The sequence below is a fragment of the Carcharhinus amblyrhynchos genome, unplaced genomic scaffold (assembly GCF_965287045.1).
Source record: "Carcharhinus amblyrhynchos unplaced genomic scaffold, sCarAmb.v2.hapA scaffold_587, whole genome shotgun sequence".
NCBI classification, from domain to species: Eukaryota; Metazoa; Chordata; class Chondrichthyes; order Carcharhiniformes; family Carcharhinidae; genus Carcharhinus; species Carcharhinus amblyrhynchos.
Genome location: NW_027650327.1, coordinates 50,023 through 64,137, shown reverse-complemented (window position 1 = coordinate 64,137; position 14,115 = coordinate 50,023). Strand labels below are relative to the sequence as shown.

The 14,115-nt window shown below is 52.6% G+C and overlaps 1 protein-coding gene across 1 annotated transcript in view; it reads left to right on the top strand.

The window, feature by feature from the left end:
• The window catches only part of LOC145339650 (phosphatidylinositol 4,5-bisphosphate 3-kinase catalytic subunit gamma isoform), a 32,341-nt gene extending 21,200 nt beyond the window's left edge, over positions 1 to 11,141 (top strand). Inside the window, exons 8-11 of the mRNA XM_080184164.1 lie at positions 2,579 to 2,709; positions 3,694 to 3,805; positions 6,793 to 6,950; positions 9,852 to 11,141. Of these exons, the coding sequence (XP_080040290.1) occupies positions 2,579 to 2,709; positions 3,694 to 3,805; positions 6,793 to 6,950; positions 9,852 to 10,115 (665 nt within the window). The 3' untranslated portion in view covers positions 10,116 to 11,141. The remainder of the gene's footprint in view (positions 1 to 2,578; positions 2,710 to 3,693; positions 3,806 to 6,792; positions 6,951 to 9,851) is intronic.
• The last annotated feature ends 2,974 nt before the right edge of the window (positions 11,142 to 14,115 follow it).

The following is a 14,115-nucleotide window of genomic DNA, read 5'->3' as shown; positions in this document are numbered from 1 at the left end:
TGGATGTGGTCTGTCTTGATTTTCAGAAGGCGTTTGACAAAGTACCTCACAAGAGGTTATTGCAGAAGGTCAGGGGACATGGAGTTGGGGGTAGGGTGTTAGCGTGGATAGAGGATTGGTTGTCAAATAGGAGGCAGAGAGTGGGGGTCAATGGGTGCTATTCGGATTGGCGGTTGGTGACTAGTGGAGTGCCCCAGGGGTCGGTGCTGGGGCCTCAGCTATTTACCATTTATATAGATGATCTGGAGGAGGGAACTGAGTGTATGGTGTCGAAATTTGCTGATGACACCAAAATTGGTGGAACGGCAAATTGCGCGGAGGGTGTGGAGAGTCTGCAGAAGGATCTAGATAGGCTGGGCGAATGGGCCAGGAAATGGCAAATGGAATTTAATGTTGGCAAGTGTGAGGTGGTCCACTTTGGTCGGAATAATGGTAGGAAGGACTATTACTTACATGGTGAAAAACTGCAGCAGGCGACGGTGCAGAGGGACCTCGGGGTCCTTGTGCATGAGTCGCAAAAACCCAGCCTGCAGGTGCAGCAGGTGGTCAGGAAGGCGAATGGGATGCTGGCCTTCATAGCGAGGGGGATTGAATATAAAAGTAGGGAGGTCTTGCTGCGGCTGTATAGGGCATTGGTGAGGCCGCAGCTGGAGTACTGTGTGCAGTTTTGGTTGCCGCACTTAGCAAGGATATTTTGGCCTTGGAGGGAGTGCAGAGGAGGTTTACTAGGCTAATACCGGAGTTGAGGGGGTTGAGCTATGAGGAGAGGCTGAATAAACTAGGCTTGTACTCGTTAGAGTTTAGAAGAATGAGGGGAGATCTCATTGAGACATATAAGATGATGAATGGGATGGAGAGGATAGAGGTGGAGAGGCTCTTCCCGCTCAGAAAGGACAGTAGGACTAGGGGACACAGCCTCAAGATAAAGGGGGGGCGGTTTAGAACAGAGTTGAGGAGGAACTTCTTCACTCAAAGGGTGGTGAATCTCTGGAATTCTCTGCCCGTTGAAGTGGTGGAGGCTGCCTCGCTAAATATTTTTAAGACGCGGGTTGATGGGTTTTTGATAAGAGAGGGGATTAAGGGTTATGGGGAGAGGGCGGGAAAGTGGAACTGAGCAGTGACAGATCAGCCATGATCTTATTGAATGGCGGGGCAGGCTCGAAGGGCTAGATGGCCTACTCCTGCTCCTATTTCTTATGTTCTTATTATGAGTGTAGGAGACTGAGGGGTGATCTTATAGAGGTTTATAAAATAATGAGGGGCCCAGATCAGCTAGATCGTCAATATCTTTTCCCCAAATGTAGGGGAGTCTAAAACTAGAGGGCAGAGGTTTAAGGTGAGAGGGGAGAGATACAGAAGTGTCCAGAGAGGCAATATTTTCACCCAGAGGGTGGTGAGTGTCTGGAATGAGCTGCCAGAGGCAGTAGTAGAGGCAGGTACAATTTTGTCTTTAAAAAGCATTTAGACAGTTACACGGGTACGATGGGTATAGAGGGATATGGGCCAAATGTGGGCAATTGGGATTAGCTTAGGAGTTTAAAGGAAAGGGCAGTATGGACAAGTTGGGCCGAAGGGCCTGTTTCCCTGCGGTAAACCTGTATATCTTTAACAGCTTAGTAACTGAATCATTCGATAGCGCTTACCTGCTGTGACCATCACCGTGAGGGGGTGACTCTCCAGCCCCTTCCTCACAGCACCTCCCCTACTGGCACTCCTCCTCCCCTCCGACCCCTCACCCACCCCCACAGCCCCCCCTACCCTCACAGCCCCTTCCCCCTCCCCCAGAGCCCCTCCCCCACAGCCCTTCCCCCTCCCTCACGATCCCCCTCCCCCCGGCGCAGGTTCCCTGGCAGTATGTAAACAAATGCCCATCCTGCAGTGTGAATGTCTCCCCTCTCATTCCCCTTCCCTCTCTCTCCCTCTCCCTCTGTCGCCCAGGAGAGCAGGGCTGGGGGTGGGGGGTGGGGTGGGGGTGGGCACGGGGAGGGGCACGAAGGCAGCAGGTTGGGGGAACTGGGTCTTCACTGTGTCCTGGGCCAATATCTTTTCCAGAACCAACATCCCTTTAAAAACGAATACGGTCTGTGGGATCTTGCTGTGTGTAAATTCACTGCCATGTTTCCCACATTACAGCAATTTCTCATCAATAAGAAACCTGATTAAATCACCATCAAGCAATTTGGGATATTGGAGGTGGGGACCAGTGGGTGGCACAGTGGGTTAGCACTGCTGCCTCACAGCGCCAGGGACACGGGTTCAAATCCAGCCTCGGGTCACTGTCCGTGTGGAGTTTGCACATTCTCCCCATGTCTGTGTGGGTTTCCTCTGGTTGCTCTGGTTTCCTCCCACACTCCAACGATGTGTGGGTTCGGTGGATTGGCCGTGTCAAATTGACCCTTAGTGCCCCAATGTATGTAGGTTTGGGGGATTAGCTGTGTAAATGTGTGGGGTCACGGGAATAGGGTGGGGAGGAGGGCCTGGGTAAGATACTGTGTTAAAGAGTGGGTACAGATTCAATGGGCAGAATGGCCTCCTGTAAGGATTCTATAGAAATGCAGTTCCTTGTGCGATCCTCCAGGAATGATCGAGATCGTGAGGGATGCGACAACGATCGCGACAGTGCAGCGGAGTAAAGGCGGGCACACGGGGGCATTTAAAAACGATGCCTTGTGCGATTGGCTCAAATCCAAGCTGGAGGTGGAGGAATTGGTGAGTCTCGGTGGGAATTCCTGCGGAGTTTGTCCTCTCAGTAACCGCTCCTCCCAGGATTGCCAGGGGTCGGCTCCTCACTTGGTTTCGGAGTCGGTGTGAAGATCCCCTTTTTCAACCTCCGAAAATCCCTCGACCTTGAGTCTCAGCTCATCAACTGCTGAAGCCCTCGCCCACACCCTCACCACCTCCGGACTCCAGAATGCGTGATGTGGAGAACCTGGGGTAAAACAGAAAGAAATCCCACAACACCAGCTTCAAGTCCAAACAGGTTTATTTGTTGCAAAAGCCGCAAGCTTTCAGATGTCCCTTCGTCAGGTGGCTGGGAGCTCTCCCAACGAAGGGACAGATTGTCCCGGAAGCTTCCAGAACGCACTCAGTGGTTTGTTAGATATGTGATTTTAAAATGACAAGTTGTCCTGTGCAATCCCGATAGGTTTCAATCGAGGCAAATTCTATTAAAAAGCCTCCTGTGGGTTTGGAAGGTGCTCTCGAAGGTTTGCCGAGGCTGCAGTGCATCCTGTAGTCGGTGTACACAGCTGCCACTGCGTGCTGCTGGTGGAGGGAGTCTTTAAGGTGCTGGGCTGCACTGTCTGAGAGTGTGGTGGAGGCAGCCTCGATCGAGACAGCGTCCCTCACTCACCCGCTGCACCCGCAGTGCCCCCACACACCCCACCCCCCAGCCCTGGCACCCACAATACCCCCACCCCCACCCAGCCCCAGCACCCAGAATACCCGCACCCAGATCAGCCATGATCTTATTGAATGGCGGGGCAGGCTCGAAGGGCTAGATGGCCGACTCCTGCTCCTATTTCTTATGTTCTTATGTTCTCACAAACAGCCACCTACAGGGCAGTGAACTCAAGCTGGGTTGTGGAGGTGAAACTTATTGATGCATTTCTACATCAGTCACTGAATTGAAACCTGTGTCTGACCAATAATCACCTGCCCTCTCTGTCTCTCTGTCTCTGTCTCGGTGTCCAGTACTATCAGGCGATGGAGACCTTTGTGACTTCCTGTGCAGGTTACTGTGTCGCCACTTACATTCTTGGCATTGGCGATCGTCACAATGATAACATCATGATAACAGAGCAAGGTACAATTCTCTAATCTGTTCATAGCTTGGATTTGATTTATTATTGTCACATGTATTAACACACAGTGAAAAGTATTGTTTCTCGTGCACTGTACAGACAAAGCATACTGTTCATAGAGAAGGAAAGGAGAGAGTGCAGAATGTAGTGTTACAGTCACAGCGAGGGTGTAGAGAAAGATCAGCTTAATGTGAGGTCGGTCCATTCAAAAGTCTGACAGCAGCAGGGAAGAAGCTGTTCTTGAGTCGGTCGGTACGGGACCTCAGATGTTTGTATCTTTTTCCCGACGGAAGAAGGTGGAAGAGAGAATGCCCAGGGTGCGTGAGGGGGGTCCTTAATTATGCCGGCTGCTTTTCCCGAGGCAGCGGGAAGTGTAGACAGAGTCAATGGATGGGAGGCTGGTTTGTGTAATGGATTGGGATACATTCATGACCTTTTGTAGTTTTTTGCGGTCTTGGGCAGAGCAGGAGCCCAGACCGAGCTGTGATACAACCAGAAAGAATGCTTTCTATGGGGCATCTGTAAAAGTTGGTGAGGGTCGTATCTGAAAGGAGAATGATAACTTTCAGAACAGGGGAGGCCATTCCACCCCCATCGCGATTCTCTTCTCTTCAATGTAAACCTACCAATCACATGGAAGGATTAGTGAAATAATCACAAGAGTTCTTTAGTTGAGGATAAGATTATTTACTGGTCACAAAGGAATTACAGCCCAGGGACAGCCTTCGGCCCTCCAAGTACAGCACAGAAACAGGCCCTTCGGCCCTCCGAGTACAGCACAGGAAAGGCCCTTTGGCCCTCCGAGTACAGCACAGGAACAGGCCCTTTGGCCCTCCGAGTACAGCACAGGGACAGGCCCTTCGGCCCTCCGAGTACAGCACAGGAACAGGCCCTTCGGCCCTCCGAGTACAGCACAGGAAAGGCCCTTCGGCCCTCCGAGTACAGCACAGGAACAGGCCCTTTGGCCCTCCGAGTACAGCACAGGAACAGGCCCTTCGACCCTCCGAGTACAGCACAGGAACAGGCCCTTCGACCCTCTGAGTACAGCACAGGGACAGGCCCTTCGGCCCTCCGAGTACAGCATGGGGACAGGCCCTTCGGCCCTCCGAGTACAGCACGGGAACAGGCCCTTCGGCCCTCCGAGTACAGCACGGGGACAGGCCCTTTGGCCCTCCGAGTACAGCACAGGGGCAGGTCCTTTGGCCCTCCGAGTCTGCGCTGATTAAAAAAAACCTTCTGTCCTTACTCGGTCCGTATCCCTCTATTCCCTCCCTATTCATCTAAGAACATAAGAACTGGGAGCAGGAGTCGGCCATCTGGCCCCTCGAACTCCGCCATTCACTAAGATCCTGGCTGATCTTTTCATGGACTCAGTTACCCACCCACTCACCATAACCCTTAATTCCTTCACCCATGTATCTATCCAGCTGTTTGCTGCTGGCTGTGATATATTCTCACGATGCTGCTTAGGGTCGCTGTGTTTGTGTCTCAGATTGTGGTCCAGTCCCAGTTCAGTTTACTGGCTGTTTCTGAGTCGAGATGACTCTCGACTGAGAGGTGGTGAGTGAATGGAATCGGCTGCCGTCAGTGGTGGTGGAGGCGAACTCGCTGGGGTCTTTTAAAAGACTCCTGGATGAGTATATGGGGTTTAATGAGATTGAGGGTTATAGATAGGTCTGTAGGTTGGTAGGTGATGATGTGATCGGCGCAACTTGTGGGCCGAAGGGCCTGTTTGTGCTGTAGTGTTCTATGTTCTATGTTCTATGTTCTATGAGATATTTTTCTGCTTTGTCGCACTGTTGTGCCGTTTGTTGTTTGTAGTTGATGTGATTTTAGTTCTGGGCTCAAAGTGAGAATTTCTGCTGGATTCCAGGTTGGATGATTACAGAATCCCTACAGTGCAGAAGGAGACCATTTGGCCCATCAAATCTGCATCCCTGGCCATATCCCTGTAACCCCATGCACTTACCCTCGCTAATCCCCCCGACACTACAGGGTAAATTAGCACGGCCAATCCACCTAACCCACACATCTTTGTCCTGGAAATTTCTGTCCGCTGACCAGATTGGGTCATTTGTTATCCCCGTGTGAGTCATGAACTTTTTCCCTTGTTTTCCGGTTAAAACGTCCCGTATCCCTGGGAATACGGACCCAGGGATAGCTGCGGAGTTTGTCTACACTTGCCGGTCAGACAGTAATTGTGAGACGGTTCCACAGTGTGAAGTTAGCAGGTTTGGAATGGTGTATATATCCGGTTCAAAGTGTGTCGCACATTGCAGAGTGAGAGGTGATCTTCCCTCGGTGAAGGCACGAGGTCTCCGGCAGTGCTCCCCGTGAGCTCTGAACCTCACCAAAACCCTGACACTACCATTGGCTATTTACATGATGGAAAGTCTCTGGTTACCGTGGAGTCCTCCATATAAAACATCTGGAGGGACCAGGGTGAGGTTTGGAGCGTAATGGGTCTCACAGCTGGAATCTCGGAGCCATTGGATGCGCTGAGTTAGGCAATGGTTGGCTGAATCACATCTTGCCAGCTCTGTGGGTGGGTACGTTACGGTGTAGGAATGATGTAGAGACGCCGGTGTTGGACTGGGGTGGACAAGACAAGAGGTCACACGACACCGGGTTCAAATCCAACAGATTTATTTGTTATCACCAGGTTTCGGAGCACTGCTCCTTCACCATTTCAGTCACCTCCCAGTGTACAGGAAGGGAAAGAATATTTGTACCCACGGTGGTACACAGTTCTACAAATAGATTGACCCACCGTCTGTGGGTGTATAATCTGGACAGAGCAACGCCAGTAATAATCTGAAAATATCCAGCCTCGGAAGTGAAGCAGATTCCGACCGGATTAGCAGGAAACTGCCTGGGAATACCGGCTGCAGTCAGCTCCGACCAATAGCTTCTTCTGAGGATTGTTGACGAGATGCGATTGGGTGGGAACAACCTGATTGCTCCTTGTTTCTCTTCCCTCTTTTCCCAGGGAATTTATTCCACATCGATTTTGGCCACATTCTGGGCAATACAAAGCGAATTCTGGGTGTAAACCGGGAGCGAGTCCCCTTCGTTCTGACCCCGGATTTTCTCTTTGTGATGGGACGTGTAAACAGGAGACCCAGTCTCTACTTCCAGCGATTCAAGGTGAGAGAGTGACTCCAGACACTGCTCCTGTCCATTACAGAAGGGTTAATGTTTGATTTGATTTATTATTGTCACGTGTATTAACACACAGTGAAAAGTATTGTTTCTTGAGCACAGTGCGGCACTCCCTCAGTACTGACCCTCTGACAGTGCGGCACTCCCTCAGCACGGACCCTCTGACAGTGCGGCACTCCCTCAGCACGGACCCTCTGACAGTGCGGCACTCCCTCAGCACTGACCCTCTGACAGTGCGGCACTCCCTCAGTACTGACCCTCTGACAGTGCGGCACTCCCTCAGCACGGACCCTCTGACAGTGCGGCACTCCCTCAGTACTGACCCTCTGACAGTGCGGCACTCCCTCAGCACGGACCCTCTGACAGTGCGGCACTCCCTCAGCACTGACCCCCCCGACAGTGCGGCACTCCCTCAGCACTGACCCTCTGACAGTGCAGCACTCCCTCAGTACTGACCCTCTGACAGTGCGGCACTCCCTCAGTACTGACCCTCTGACAGTGCGGCACTCCCTCAGTACTGACCCTCTGACAGTGCGGCACTCCCTCTGTACTGACCCTCTGACAGTGCGGCACTCCCTCAGCACTGACCCTCTGACAGTGCAGCACTCCCTCAGTACTGACCCTCTGACAGTGCGGCACTCCCTCAGCACTCACCCTCTGACAGTGCGGCACTCCCTCAGCACTGACCCTCTGACAGTGTGGCACTCCCTCAGCACTGACCCTCTGACAGTGCGGCACTCCCTCAGCACTGACCCTCTGACAGTGCGGCACTCCCTCAGCACTGACCCTCTGACAGTGCGGCACTCCCTCAGCACTCACCCTCTGACAGTGCGGCACTCCCTCAGCACTGACCCTCTGACAGTGCGGCACTCCCTCAGCACTGACCCTCTGACGGTGCGGCACTCCCTCAGCACTGACCCTCTGACGGTGCGGCACTCCCTCAGCACTGACCCTCTGACGGTGCGGCACTCCCTCAGCACTGACCCTCTGACGGTGCGGCACTCCCTCAGCACTGACCCTCTGACGGTGCGGCACTCCCTCAGCACTGACCCTCTGACAGTGCGGCACTCCCTCAGCACTGACCCTCTGACAGTGCGGCACTCCCTCAGCACTGACCCTCTGACTGTGCGGCACTCCCTCAGCACTGACCCTCTGACAGTGCGGCACTCCCTCAGCACTGACCCTCTGACAGTGCGGCACTCCCTCAGCACTGACCCTCTGACTGTGCGGCACTCCCTCAGCACTGACCCTCTGACAGTGCGGCACTCCCTCAGCACTGACCCTCTGACAGTGCGGCACTCCCTCAGCACTGACCCTCTGACTGTGCGGCACTCCCTCAGCACTGACCCTCTGACAGTGCAGCACTCCCTCAGCACTGACCCTCTGACAGTGCAGCACTCCCTCAGCACTGACCCTCTGACAGTGCGGCACTCCCTCAGCACTGACCCTCTGACAGTGCGGCACTCCCTCAGCACTGACCCTCTGGACAGTGCGGCACTCCCTCAGCACTGACCCTCTGACAGTGCGGCACTCCCTCAGTACTGACCCTCTGACAGTGCGGCACTCCCTCAGCACTGACCCTCTGACAGTGCGGCACTCCCTCAGCACTGACCCTCTGACAGTGCGGCACTCCCTCAGCACTGACCCTCTGACAGTGCGGCACTCCCTCAGCACTGACCCTCTGACAGTGCGGCGCTCCCTCAGCACTGACCCTCTGACGGTGCGGCACTCCCTCAGCACTGACCCTCTGACGGTGCGGCACTCCCTCAGCACTGACCCTCTGACGGTGCGGCACTCCCTCAGCACTGACCCTCTGACGGTGCGGCACTCCCTCAGCACTGACCCTCTGACAGTGCGGCACTCCCTCAGCACTGACCCTCTGACAGTGCGGCACTCCCTCAGCACTGACCCTCTGACTGTGCGGCACTCCCTCAGCACTGACCCTCTGACAGTGCGGCACTCCCTCAGCACTGACCCTCTGACTGTGCGGCACTCCCTCAGCACTGATCCTCTGACAGTGCGGCACTCCCTCAGCACTGACCCTCTGACAGTGCGGCACTCCCTCAGCACTGACCCTCTGACTGTGCGGCACTCCCTCAGCACTGACCCTCTGACAGTGCGGCACTCCCTCAGCACTGACCCTCTGACAGTGCGGCACTCCCTCAGCACTGACCCTCTGACTGTGCGGCACTCCCTCAGCACTGACCCTCTGACAGTGCAGCACTCCCTCAGCACTGACCCTCTGACAGTGCAGCACTCCCTCAGCACTGACCCTCTGACAGTGCGGCACTCCCTCAGTACTGACCCTCTGACAGTGCGGCACTCCCTCAGTACTGACCCTCTGACAGTGCGGCACTCCCTCAGCACTGACCCTCTGACAGTGCGGCACTCCCTCAGCACTGACCCTCTGACAGTGCGGCACTCCCTCAGTACTGACCCTCTGACAGTGCGGCACTCCCTCAGCACTGACCCTCTGACAGTGCGGCACTCCCTCTGCACTGATCCTCTGACAGTGCGGCACTCCCTCAGCACTGACCCTCTGACAGTGCGGCACTCCCTCAGCACTGACCCTCTGACAGTGCGGCGCTCCCTCAGCACTGACCCTCTGACAGTGCGGCACTCCCTCAGCACTGACCCTCTGACAGTGCGGCACTCCCTCAGCACTGACCCTCTGACAGTGCAGTGCTCCGTCAGTAATATCCTGGCAGTGTTGGCCTGGATTGTGTGCTAATGTGTCGAGGGTGGTCCGTGGAGTGATTGAACGGCGAGAGATTCCACCCATTGGTTCAAACTGTCCTTATTTGGTGGAAGACCCTGGGACCTGAGAGAAGAAGCCCCGGCCTGTGGGGAAGCTGTAATCTGAAAGTCTGACTGTTTGCTTTGCAGGATATTTGTATCCAGGCGTACATGAGTCTCCGCAGCCACTCCAACCTCCTGGTGACACTCTTCTCACTGATGACGTTAACTGGAATTCCTGAGCTGAGCTGTATGAAGGACATTGAGTACCTGCGAGAGGCACTGGCTGTTCATAAAGATGAGAAGACAGCGCACGAACACTTCCTGAACCAGATCACTATCTGTGAGAACCTGGGCTGGACTGTCCAGGCTAACTGGTGGATTCATATGTTCATGGGTATTAAACAGACCTGAGGAAGATGGGCTGAGTGGTCACACAATCATTATCGCACAGAGGAGACCAGTCAGCTCTTTGAGTCCATGCTGATTCTCACATCCCTGTGGGAGTCTGCATGTTCTCCCCATGTCTGTGTGGGTTTCCTCCAGGTGCTCCAGGTTCCACAGTCTGAAAGACGTGCTGATTAGGGTTCATTGGCCGAGCTAAATTCTCACTTAGTGTAACCCAAATAGGCACTGGAGTGTGGCGACTAGGGGATTTTCACAGTAACTTCATTGCAGTGTTAATCTCTTGCTGAAAATCTTATTCTGTGTTGTCTAGTCACTGGCAGCCAATGGGAACAGTTTTTCTCTGTCGATTTAACCCAGTCACAATCGAGTTCCCCTCGATCGAGTCTCCCCTCAACCTCCTTCACTCAAGGAGAACAATCCCAGCTTCTCCAACCCAACCTGGGAACTGAAACCCCTCAGTGCAGGAACCAACCTGGTAAATCTCCCTCCCCGCTCTCTCAATGATCCTCTTTCTGAAATGTAGTCTTTTTTTAGCGTATCTTTACACCCACGTTGCTAGTTTCCCCTTTGGGGGATAGTGGGGAGGTGGGGGAAGGATTCTCGAGCTGATGAGAATGTGTTTGAACCATGCTGAATGCTTCCTCAGTGACCAGCAAGCGCTGGCAATGGACATGAATCGAATTTCGTAACCAGAAATGGGCACACAATTCCTCTACATCCTGTCACCCAGCCTGGGAGTTTCATCCTGAACCACCTCAACCCCCCCTTTGTACAGGTGGGAAAAACACTCCTTTTGATGAAGACATTACTCCCTCAGTATGAACACCTCCTCAACTTGGACACTGCTCCGTGTCTGACCCTGGTTCACTGCACATGCTCCATGTACCTGCTGCCTCACTGGGACAGCATGGGGCGATGTTTGGATGCCATTCGTGGCCCGGAGGCAGTTGATGGGTCCTGGGGAGGAGACGGGGAGGGAGTGGGTGCACCCTGGATAGCCCAGCCCACATGCTGACTGAGATATTTGGGAGGGTGCAGGGCGGAGGCAGTGACTAGGAAGCCGGCGGGGGGGGGGGCGGGGGGGGGTGCTCGGCGAGAGGCCATTGACAGCCTGAGGTTGTAAGGTGGAGCTAAGAGGAACCAATCCTGATCATAGAACCATAGAACCCGACAGTGCAGAAAGAGACCATTCGGGGAGAATGTGCAAACTCCACACAGGCAGTGACCCGAGCCGAGAATCGAACCCGGGTCTCTGGCGCTGTGAGGCAGCAGTGCTAACCACTATTCCACTGTGCCGCTATCGATGATTAAAGTATCTCGGCTAGGAGACCCACAATTTCCTCCCTAGTCTCCCACAGTGTCCTGGGATACACTTCATCAGGTCCCGAGGATTTATCTACCTTGATGCGCTTTAAGACTTCCTGCACCTCCTTCTCTGTAATATGTACACTCTGCAAGACATCACTATTTATTTCCCCAAGTTCCCTAACATCCAGGCTTTTCTCAACAGTAAATATTGGTGAGAAATATTCATTTCGGATCTCGCCCATCTCTTGTGGACCCACACATAGATGACCTTGTTGATCATTAAGAGGTCCGACTCTCTCCCTTGTTACTCTTTTGCCTTTTATGTATTTATAGAAACTCTTCAGATTTTCCTTTGTATTATCTGTCAAAGTATCTCATGTAAGTGTAACTCTTTGACATCAGTGCTCTGTTCCTCTATTAAATGATTGATTAAAGTTAACTTGGCATAACGTCCTTGTTTTTGTACGCTGTGATTCCATTGATAAAGCTTCTCAACTCGTCCCGTCTTTTCCAAAGATTGTACAAACGCCCCAGGCCTCTCCGTTCCTGCATCATCTTTGAAATTGTGTTTTGAGTTCATACAGCCTCCTCTGTGTGTTAAATTGCCACGTGACTGCCCACCCCGTACTGGGATGTGGTGTTAATGGCAAAGCCCAGTCTCCATTGCCTTTGGACGGAGAGATTTGTCTTGTCCGCTGCAGAGACCACATTGCCATGACTCTGGAGTCACATGGACGCCAGACTGGAGACGGGCAGCAGATTTCCTTCCCTAAAAGGACCAGGAGGGGTTTTTACATCATTTCATGATCACCATTACTGAGACTAGCTTTATATTCCAGGTTTATTCACCGAATTTTAATTCCCCAGTTGATTTGACCCCGTGATGTCACAGAGCATTAGCCTCGGACTCTGGGTTACTGGTTCGGTTACATTGCCACATCACTATTTTTAACCAGTCTCTGTCTTTCTGAAGTCCATTACTGTTCACCTCATTGCTCACCACATGCCTGAGTGTCAACATTCCATACTTCATCCAATGGTTATAGCACAGGAGACCATTTGACCCATCACATCCATACAGGCTCTCTGCAAGAGCAATTCCCCTCATCCCCATCTCCTGCTTTTTCCTGTAAACTTTCCTCTTCAGATGTTTATCCAGTTCCTCTTCGAATGCCTTGGTTGAGTCTGTCTCCCCCACACTCTCAGACAGTGCATTCCAGACCCTAACCACTCGCTGTGTGAATCTGTCTCCACCACACTCTCAGACAGTACATTCCAGATGCTAACCACTCGCTGTGTGAATCTGTCTCCCCCACACTCTCAGACAGTACATTCCAGATGCTAACCACTCGCTGTGTGAATCTGTCTCCCCCACACTCTCAGACAGTGCATTCCAGATCCTAACCACTCGCTGTGTGGATGTTTTTCTTTGTGTTGTCAATACTTCTTTTGCCAGTTCCCTTAAATCTGTGTCCTCTCATTCTCAATCTGTCCACCAGTTTCTCCCTGTTCAGTTTCTCTGTTCAGATCCCTCGTGGTTTGGAGAACCTTGATTAAATCTCCTCTCAATCTCCTCTTCCCCAAAGAGAGTAGATCCCGATTCTCCAATCTATCTTCACAAATAAAGTCCCTCAAATCTGGAGCCATTCTTGTGAGTCTCTCCTGCACGCTCTCTAATATCGTCACGTCCTTCCTGATGCGTGGTGTCTCTAAGCTGATCAACTGTCCAGTTTATTATTAAACACCGAAAGGTGTGGCTTTGTGCTGTTTGATGGTAAAGACAGTGTGATTTGGCAAGGTGCTGCCTCGATGAATTCCTCTCTACACCTTCCTCCTGTCCCACAGTGAGTTCAGCACTCACAAGAACAAAACCAAAGCTAAAGATTGGGGTCTCAGAGTGTGAAGTGCCTTGCGGGTGTTTGTGATTAAGGATGCTACCTAAAAGTGAGTTGTTGTTGGTGTAGAGTCTCAGGCAGGTGGACGAGAAGCTTTGCAGAACTTCCTCCTTTTAATTAATCATTACTCAGGACCCAGGTGGGAGAATTACAGTTGCCTTGACAACTGTGGAAGGGGGAAGGGCCTGTGGGGGGGTTTCCAAATACCTAAATTCCTGAGAGTTAGTCAGACTCCTGGGGAGAGAGCAGAACCCGAGAGAGAGAGAGAGAGAGAGAGAGCACGGGGATTTGCCAGGTAGATGGACGGTGAGATTTCTCACCCAGAGGAGACAAAGGGTGCGTTTCTGTTGCTTGAACTGCCTTGCGATTTCCCCCAGGGTTGGGGAAGGCCATTCTTTAACAGAGAGTTATGAGGGGGAAGGTGAGATTGGAGAGAAGTCAGAGCCTGGAATAAGAGAGTGCTGGAAGTAGAGGGTAGAGCAGGTCAGCACGGAGAGGGAGGGTTGTGGGGAAGACAGGGAGATGTACACTTCAAGACAACGCCATTGTTTGTCTGAGGGGAAAAAAGCAACAAACTGTTGATCGTAAAGGATCAAAGCGATTCCCTGAGGCACCCAGAGAACCAGAGACGCTGGGCCAGAGAAACAGACAGTAACAACAGGTGAGAGAGTCTGCAGAGAGAGGCTTAAAGGAGAGTGAGCGGGAGGATTAAATTGTATTTTAATAGCACCCTGTATGACCACAGGTTGTCATAAAGCAGCTCACAGCCAATGAAATACTTTTTAAAGTGTAGTCACTGTTTT